This window comes from Elephantulus edwardii, unplaced genomic scaffold (genome assembly GCF_000299155.1).
Source record: "Elephantulus edwardii isolate Elephantulus edwardi_28Jun2011 unplaced genomic scaffold, EleEdw1.0 scaffold00021, whole genome shotgun sequence".
In the NCBI taxonomy this organism is placed as follows: Eukaryota; Metazoa; Chordata; class Mammalia; order Macroscelidea; family Macroscelididae; genus Elephantulus; species Elephantulus edwardii.
The window spans coordinates 14,877,218-14,887,272 of record NW_006399771.1 but is presented as its reverse complement, the minus strand read 5'-3'; the positions used below and the strand labels follow the sequence as shown (position 1 = coordinate 14,887,272).

The window sequence follows — 10,055 nt, the reverse complement described above, 5'->3', positions numbered from 1 at the left end:
ATGAGTAATTGGTGGTCTGTTCCACAATCAGCCCCCGGCCTAGTTTTCACAGCTGATATTGAGCTTCTCCAGCGGTTCCTTCCACAGATGTAGTCGATGTGATTCCTATGCATACCATCAGGTGAAGAGCAGGTTATACACATGGACTTCTATGTACAATAGAGGCTTTAAAGTACCAAATTAACTAATTTACAAAGTTTTTCAAATTTCCCATCTGACTTTGTTCTTGTTATTTTACAAAATAACTGAAATTACTGTTCACCCTGCAGTGGTAACGATAGGAAGGTTGTGTTTTTGTTTGTTTTGGGGCATTTCTCCTCCCATAATATCATATAAAAATGAATATGTTCCAAAAATTCATTACCATCGGGTTGGAAAAGACCCTGAGCTGATCCACCAGTGGGTTTTCAGGGGCTGTAAATTGCACAGAAGACTACCTATCTTTCTCTCAGAGTCACTGGTGGATTTTAACTGCCGTTGAGGTACAATCTTTGGGTTAGTACTATAAATATCCCTATGAACCATACCACCATAGTTCCTTAAAGAGGAAAACAAAATGGGAAAAGACAAGGACCTGTGATTCAGAACAAACTGAGCAGTAATTAAATTTATTTTCCCTTCTATTTATTAATAAGGTCATCTCTGATAGATGGTCAGAAGGTCTTATCAGAAAGGGCATGAATCTCAACCACCTACTGAAGGCTGGGGAGGCAACTAACAACAAAAGATTAGCTTGATAGGTTGCTGTTAGATGCTCTTGAGTATGATTGATAGAAAGTATGACCCTATGAACAACAGTACCTGAACACTGTTCTATTCTGTGCCATCCTCACCATCTTGTATCTGAGAGCTCATTGTTATAGTCATTGCCCCCGCTTTGCCTTTTAAATTTTAATCAATGCATTATTATATACTTAACCAAGAAAGTAACTCTGTTAAGAAAACTTCACAATGAAAAAAATAAGTTTGCAGCTGTGACTGTTACAAGAACTCTTCTTAAATCTGGAAATTAAATGACACCCTATCATCTTCAAATGCAAAATATTTTCTAGCATATAAAGTAAAATTTATACCTTTCGGACCATTATTATTTTAAAATCCATCTCAGTCATCATTTACCTTTACCAGGGTGTACAAAGGGTTTTCAAAGGTCTGTTATATTTCAGAAGTGGCCAGGAGGAAGCAGTCCTTGGAGAAGGACATCATGCTTGGAAGGGTGGAGGGACAGCACAAGCGAGGAAGACACTAGCTAAGATGAATTTATACAGTAACTGGGGCAATGGGGGTTGGTGTCAGAGTCAGTGAGATTGACTCAAGACAGGGTAGGTTTCAGAGCTGTTGTACACAGGGTCAGTATGAGTCACAGGCGACTCCAGGACACATAGTAACAGCCCTTAACAGGAAATGTTAATTCTCTAGTCACTGATACAGGCCATGGTCTTTGCAATCACTTGTTATGCATCAGAGAGCTGGACAATGACTAGGGACAACAGAAGGAGAATTGACGCCTTTGAGCTGTGGTGCTGGAGAAGAGTATTGAATGTACTATGTACTGCCAAGAAAACAAACAGATTCATCCTACAGAGGGTTAAACTAGGCTACTCCTTGGAGGCAAAGATTCTGGGGCTTCATCTGACATACTTTGGACATGTTGCAAGGAGAGAGAAGTCTTTGGAGAGGGACATCATGCTGGGTAGAGTAGAGGTGTGCATAATCCAGGCCACAGTATTCATAATTTCTATGTATAAGAAAGCTGGACAATGACTAGGGATGACAGAAGAAGAACTGATGCCTTTGAACTGTGGTGCTGGAGAAGAGTATTGGATATACCATAGTCAGCTTGGAGAACAAAGGTTCGTCCTAGAGAGGATCTCTGACCAGACAGCTCCATGGAAGCAAGGACTGTGACGGTCCATATGACATACTTTGTGCATGCTGCACGGAGGGACCAGTTCTTAGGGCTATCATGGTTGGGAGAGTGGAAGGACAGCACAAGAGAGAAAGACCCACAATGATATGGATTGACGAGGGTAGGTGTGTCAGAGACAATAAGGTTGGCTCAGGATAGCGCAGGGTTCAGAGCTGTTGTATGTGGGGTCGCTATGAGTTGCTGCTAACACAACGGCATATAATAATAAAAGAACATTCATTTCAGATATAAGTTATAGACATTTTTGTTGGTTTCTTTTATTTTAGGCTTGGTTTTGTTTTATTCTTTCTGTTTAAAGACTTGCTGTAAATCAGTGAGTAATAACCAGAAATGTAAACATGTTTTGGTTTTAAAATAGTAATAAACATGGCCAAACCTTTCAAAGGTGAAAAGTACCAAAAGAAAAACTAGTAATGTATCGTACTATGACTTAAAGCTTGTTGTTGTTTTTTCCAATCTGTTGATCTCTGTAAAAGACCAATCACAGGGCTCAATTAATCATTTTAAGATTAGCCAAAGGCTGATCTGGTGTTCTGCCTGCCTCCTCTCCTCTTCATAAGCCTCCTGAAACCAACCAACTGTGGGTCATTTGTTTTTTTAATGGAATCAGAATGGTGTTCCTATAGGCATGCAGAATAAATGCAGAGAAATAAACTGTTTGCATCTTGCTGTTATTATGTGTCGTCTACTCTTTTTCGAACTCACAGTGACCCTATGTACAACAGCTCTGAAGCCTGCCCCATACTAAGTTAGTCTCACTGACTTCGATACACCTATCCCCATTACCCCAGTTATCGTGTCAATTCATTTTATCTAGGGTCCTGATGTCCTGTGCTGTCCCTCCACCCTTCAGAGCATGATATTCTTTTCCAAAGTTCATGTCTCTCCTGGCCACATGCCCAAAGTATGTGAGACTGAGACTCAAAATCCTAGCTTCCAAATAGAAGCTTGGTTTCACCCTCTCCAAGCCAAACCTATCTGTTTTCTTGGTGGTTCATGACAAGACTCTTCTCCAGTACAACTCAAAGGCATCAATTCTTCTTTTTTCATCCTTAGCCATTATACAACTCTCTGATGCATAGCAAGTAATTGCAAAGACCATGGCCTGATTCAGTCTCTAGACTGATATCATTTCTCACTATTATGGAGAGGTCCCTGACAGCAGATTTAACCAATGCAATTAATCTTCTGATTTCCTGACTGCTGGTGCCAAGAGTGTTGATTGTGGAGCCAAACAAGCTATAACTGTTAAAAAAAGTCAATCTCTTCTCCATCCATCCATCACAATGCTGCCAATTGGCCCAGTGGTGAGAATCTTTGTCTTCTTGATGTTGAGTTTCAATCCCTACTGAAGACTACAGTCCTTCACCTTCTGCAGCAAGTGCTTCAGGTCATCCTCCATTTCAGCAAGCAAGGTTGTGCCATCTGCATAATGCAGGTTGATGATGAGTGTTCCTCCAATCCTGATGCCATATTCCTCCTGATAAAGCCTAGCCTCCTGAATTATCTGCTCTCCATACTAATTGAAAAGATATGGAGAGAGGATGCATCCCTTCCTGATTTTGATCCATGCAGTGTTTCCCTGTTCTGTTCTGAGGACTGCTTCCTGTTCCACGTATAGGTTCTGCACAAGCACAATCAAGTGTTTTGGGATTCCCAGTTTTCTTAAGGTTAGCTACAATTTGTTGTGACCCACAAAGTCAAATCCCTATGCAGTCAATGAAACACAGATAGACACTTCTCTGATATTTTGCTTTCTGCCAAGATCCATTTGACATTGGTGATAATGTCTCTAGTGCCACGACCTCTTCTAAACCTAGCTTGTATTTCTGGAAGTTCTGTCAATGTACTGTTCCAGCTGCTTTTGGATAATCTTCACCAGAACTTTGTTAGCATGAGATATTAGTGATATTGCTTGTTAATTTCCATACTCTATCAGGTCACTTTTTTTTTTTTTGCAATGGGAATAAAAATAGAGCTCTTCCAGTCAGTTGGCTAAGTAGTCATCCTCCAGATTTCTTGGCAGAACCTAGACACCATCTTTTTGTTGAAATACGTCCACTGGTATTCCATCTATTTCTCAGGCTTCCCCTTACTCCCCCAAGTCCTTTAGAGCAGCCTAAACTCGCTCCCTTCATCTCCTGTTGTTGTTAGGTGCCACTGAGTCAATTATGACCCACAGTGACCCTGAACAACAGGTGTGAACCCTGTCCTATCCTGTGCCATCATCACACTTTCTGACACACAGTAGAACCCACTGTGGCAATCCACCTGGTTGAAGGTCTTCCTCTCCTTCGCTATTCCTCCAAGGAAGAGCCCTTTTGAGTAATATGCCTGAAGTATATGAGGTGAAGCTTTATAATTTTTTATAATAACACTATCATCATTTTTATGATGATAATAAACTATATTCCATTGGTTACAAAAGTAGAAGAATTATAAGGACAAGTAAAAGAATGTTCTCTCTCAAAGGCTTAAAAATAATAAAGTATGTCAGTGGAAACAATTTTCCTTCCTAACTTAAGATAATGATACATAAAGCTTCTAGTATTCATAAGAAAATTATACTCACATTGATACTAACTGCGTAAGAAATATATATCTGCACAGCTCTCAAATGAAGATTGTATGAAATTCACGTGACTCAAAATAAATCTGTTAAAAGTCACTAAAGTTTATCTTCATTCCCCAACCCAAAAGTTGGTAACAAAAAGTATTTTGGTTTAGGTCTATGACCGGAGACCAAGACAAATTTAAAACTATATGGTAATGATTTCTTGGAAAAAGAAGGTGGGAGGAATTCTTTATTTTCATTTGGAACTATTCTTGGTGATTAAAATAAGCAAGCAATGTATAAATATTACCAACTTAGAATCAAAAGTTTCATCATACTCAAATAAAAAATTAAGAAAATAAATAGCAGCAGTTAAGGTAATGATTCCCCTCTCCCCCCTCTTAAAAGGTTCAGTTCTAATACTGCCCAGTCTTGAGTCCTGCACCATCTTCAGAATTGTTCTGTTTGAGAAAACTGTCCTAACCTTTGAGTTATTTTCTTTCCTTAGGTGGCTTGCTCTTTTCCATAAACCCTCCACTTTACCAAGCATAATATCCGTCAAGGACTAGTCACTGCTGGTTGTTAAATAAGACTCTGGAGTTAATGATTTATTGTTCAAAATGGCTTCCCTTAGAGGAGACCATGGGACTACTGAACCAGAGTTAAGAGCCTTTGCTCAAGTTCATTGGAGGACTTGGGAGAGAGCCACAACCGGCAGGACTGGGAGCTTTGTAACACTGATCTAAAGCCACAATGCTCAGGGCTGAGGTACCTGTAAGCACATTTTGGAAGCTGTACTCAATGACTGTTTTCTGTTACTAAACTTAACTAAATGAAATTCAGCTACCACACCTTTTGACTTTCCTACTATGATTCTATGTGTGTGTTAGCTATCATGATAGATTTCCAAACCTGTAGAGTAATAGGATTGGTGTTAGGATGAAGAGAAAGAGGTGTAGGAGCAGAGGGGACATGTTTGACCTCATGGGAATTGGCTTTGTCTGTGTTGTTGACAGGGACACCTCTGCATTATGGAGTTGGCAAAGGCCTGACATAGCTCTCCCCACATGATCCTTGCTCTTCACGTACAGTGATCCTATGAACAAGAGACCTCAATTCAGTCCTATCAGTGCCATCCTCATTGTAACTGTTATACCTGAGCCCACTGCTGCAATCATCATGTTAATCCATCGTGTTTGGGAGTCTTCTTCTCTTTCACTGACCCTCTACCTTTCCAAGCATTTTTCAAGGAATTGCCTCTCTCCTTAGCCACATGACCAAAGTATAAGAGATGAATCTTCACCATCCTTGCCTCTAAGGAGTACTCTGGCTGCACTTTCCCCAAGACATATCTGTTTGCTTTTTTGGCAGTCCATGGTATATTCAGTACTCTTGTTTATCACAACTCAAAGGCAGCAATTAATTCTTCTGTCATCCTTACTCACTGCCCGCCTCTCTGACACAGAGCAAGTGACTAAAAAGACCATCTAAATCAAGGGCATCTTAACCTTCAAACTGACATCATTGCTACTCAGTTTTCTCAAGAAGACCCAGACAGTGAACTTTCCCAAAAAAATTCATCTCCTGACTCTTGATTGATGGCACTAAGGATGTTGTTGATTGTGGATCCCAGTAATATGAAATCATTGATGGTTTTAATCTTTTCTCCACCTATCATGATGTTGCCTACTAGCCTAGTGGTATGGACCTTTGTTTTCTTGATGTTGAGATGTAATCCATATTGAGGGCAGTAGTCTTTGATTTTCTGAAGCAAGTGGTTCAGTTCCTTCTCACTTTCACCAAGCAAGGTTGTACCATCTGCATAATGATGGGTGTTGATTAGTATTCCTCTGATCCTAATTCCTCTTCATAGAGTCCAGATTCATGAATAACTTGCTCAGCTTGTAGACTCAATAGTTATAAAAAAAAGAATATAACCCTGACACACACTTTTCCCAATTCCAAACCATGCACTGTTCCCTTGCTGTTTAGACATCAATTTCTAGGTCCAAGTATAACTTTTGAATGAAGACAATTAAGTGTTCTGAGATTCCCATTTTTCTCAATGTTCTAGTCTATCTTGCCATCTTCAGTTCTAAAGAATCTTCTTGCTGTATTTCAATTCAAAACAGACTTAGTTCTTTTGTCATAGTGTATTTGTCAATAGTATATATAATATTCATCTCTAGTGTCAGATTTCAAGGGTATTGATTCTGTGTTCCTCTTCATTAACAGTTCTGCTTTTGTATGTAGATAAAAGGCATTTAAAATATCCAAGCTCATGGGCAAGACCACCTCAAAATGTTACCTTTACTTTTTACCACTTTACCACAGATTTCTCCAAAGAAATATATCTTTTGATTTATTGACTGTTGTGTCCGTGGATACTGATTAGAGATCCAAGTAAATTGAAAATGACAATTTACTTTTTTTCCTGCATGTAACATAGCCCACAAAGACAATGTTATACTTCTTACTTGGATGAGTAGCAAATGAGTGTGAGTGATCACCTAAGACGCAATTAAGGGCCTCTTCTTGTCTGGAGCAAAGAAGAGAGAATAAAATAAAAGATGCAAAGACCACAATGGTTCAAAGGACTAACTACATGCCAATCTCAGTTGCAACAACTTTGAGACCAGAAAATCTATATGGTGCCTGGCAACTCAAAAGGATCACAATTAAAAGTATTATATAGGGCTGTCAAGTAAATTAGGCTTCTAATGAACAAAAGACTCAACATTTTCCCTACCGTGTGCCATCCTAACTTCAGCCGTACTAAAACCATCAGACGAGGAGAAAAATAGGGAACAAAACTCAAGATCTTCAGAAAAGACCTGGTCTATTTTTCTGGTAGAAACTAATACTTTAGAGTGTTATTCAATTTTCAAGCCTGGAACAGAATTCAACCCTATAGCTCAATATTCAGCCCAACGAAACACAGCATTATTAGGTAAGTAGGGAGATATGTACTCCTTAGAACAATTAATGCTAACAGAACCAAAGTGCATGTTTTACTTGGGGATAAAGCTCAAAAAGGATACAAAAGAAGGTGGAACATGAAATGGAAAACTCAGGACTGAAGATGACTGATGCTACACTTATGGCACTGCAATTAATTACATAAAAATGAGTATGAATTGTACAGAAAGTATAGAAAGGCACTATAACTTTTTAGTCAAACGGAAAAAGTTAAAAATAAGTAACTAAATTTTTGAGAGAAAGAGAATCTGTTCTTATTCTGCTAAATTCACCTAGTGTATGTAAATTCATAATGCGGGCAATTTTCAAAGACTGCAGAAGATGCCACTGTAAGACAGTTATCGTATGTCTAGCTACACTGTAATATGTTTCATAAGCACAATATTAAAACTTAGCTTTTAGAAACTTGCTTTAAAACAGTTGTTTGTAAAGCTATGATTAGAGACATTACACTAATGCTTCCAGTATATTATAAATCATAATTTAAGGATTCTTACCTTTTGAATCTGCCTGAAACTGTTCTAGATGTTTCCTGTAAAGTAAAAGAAGTGATGTATAAGTTAGGTTGCGTGAGTGAGCATTCAAAGAGCACTATGTAAGAACATGTTACAAAAATGGTCCAATTTTAAATTTTAAAAGGAACTAATTATGGAACAATTATGATTTCTTTTTAAAAAATGTAAACTGTTGAGCTTGTCTATCTCATAGTAGTAAACTCCTTACAGTGGACTCGGTACAAAATCTCTGGGGACAAAAACCCCGTGCACTACTGAGAGGAGGAAACAGTACAATTCAATTTTGAACTCTATAAAGAGCTGAAAAGCCTGTGCCTGTTTTTTTGGGAAGAAAAGTATTTTAATATTTCTAGCTTTTTTGTCTCCCAAATAAGAGAAAGAATTTTATTTTATTTTATTATTTTTTTTGTGTGTGAGTGTACCATCAAATCAGATCTGACTAGTACAGGAGGAGACTGTCCCTCCTTCCCCGGCAGAGCGTCTGGTGGATTTGAACCATGCGTTTCTGGGATTGTACTTGCAGCACCTTGCCACTAGGCCACCAGAGCTCCCCTGAGAAAGAAATTTTTTTCAATACATATACACTGCTGGTCAAAGCAAGATTTAATCTGATTCTTCATGTAATAATCATTTAAATTTTGTTTTAAATTAATAAATGGAGTTATCAGAACTCAAGTAGGCAAATCAAAGATTGATGGACTTCAAGAAGCAAAAACAGGACATGGGGAGCGAATTCCAGCAATGCAAGCAGTCTGATGTGCAGAAGACCTGTGACTTAGCAGCTTAACATCTGCGAATGGACTGGCAGCACCAAACTCCCGGTAGCGCCCCTGTACTCCCGGCGGTGCCCCAGGGCCACTAGAGAGTCCTTCACGCAGCACAGAGACTGCTCAACAACCGTGGACAGTAGGATTTTGAATCAGAACTTTTGTTGGAGCAATTCATTTCGGAGCTACAGGAACACAAAGCCACACCATGGATCCAGCCATCGCCAAAAGCCACTAATCGAACTGCTGTGGGACTGATCTGGCAGGAGAAAGGCCAGTGAGATCTCGGCTGGGTTTCCTGGGCACCGCCAATTGTCTGGCAGAGCACCCAAGGGTGAGTCCACTGGTGGGAATTTGGCTGAGCTCTCTTGGGGCAATAGTAATTTGTCTAAACTTTTGTGCACACTGCAGACCAGCCAGAGGTGACGGGGTTGATGGGAATTTGACTTTGACTTCTTGGGTCCTGTTGGACCAAGAACCCTGCCTGGGCAGGGACCACTGTGGGAGGGCACCTGCATTAAGTGCCACTGAGCAGGGACTGCTGAGTGAAAACCCCTAGGTGGGAGATGGACAGCTGGAATTTGAATAGGGACCCCAATCGTGAGCACACCCAGACAGCTGAAGGCTGAGTGAGGTCCCCCAAGTGGCTGACCTGCCCTTGTGATCGTTCCCACCCCTGTGCATGTGCCACCCCAGTGCCTACATGTCTGGTCAATCAACTTGCCTTTAATACGGAGGACCTTGACCTGTCTAACCTTCAAGAGGCTGCTCTCACAGACTCTGAACTAACATTTCCCTGGAGTCAGAAGTTCAGAGAAAAACACAAATGGGGAAGCTGCCCAACTGATCTCTACAGCATTGTATTCAGAGCAAGAACATATCAATATCTCTAAGAAAGCAAGCTATTCCACCCACTACACAAGTGCAAAGCAAGATGTCACCCTTAATGGGTGACACAGTATCAGTGGATTTCCTAAAGTCAGAAAGTCTGCTGTAACTTTCTGACACAGAATTTAAAAGAACAATGGCTGAATATTTTCAATGGATGAAAGACAACCTGAAGAATTACAGGATACTACAAGCAAAAACCAGGAGGAACTAAAACAAACAAACAAACAAAAAAAACCCCAATCCAGAACAATGCAGAGAAAACAAATAAGGCATTAGCAGCACTAGAAAAACAAGAAACCACGATTCAAAATATGAGGTCCATGTGGTATATTCGCACAATGGAATACTATGCTGCATTAAAAAACAAGGAACTCATGCAATATTATTCAAAATGGTTGACTCTGGAGAACATTATGCTG

The 10,055-nt window shown here is 39.8% G+C and overlaps 1 protein-coding gene across 1 annotated transcript in view; it reads right to left on the bottom strand.

Moving 5' to 3' along the window:
* Nucleotides 1-10,055, bottom strand: part of PAWR (PRKC, apoptosis, WT1, regulator) — a 145,011-nt gene that overhangs the window by 14,466 nt on the left and 120,490 nt on the right. Inside the window, exon 3 of the mRNA XM_006882548.1 lies at nt 7,961-7,995. Within this exon, the coding sequence (XP_006882610.1) occupies nt 7,961-7,995 (35 nt within the window). The remainder of the gene's footprint in view (nt 1-7,960; nt 7,996-10,055) is intronic.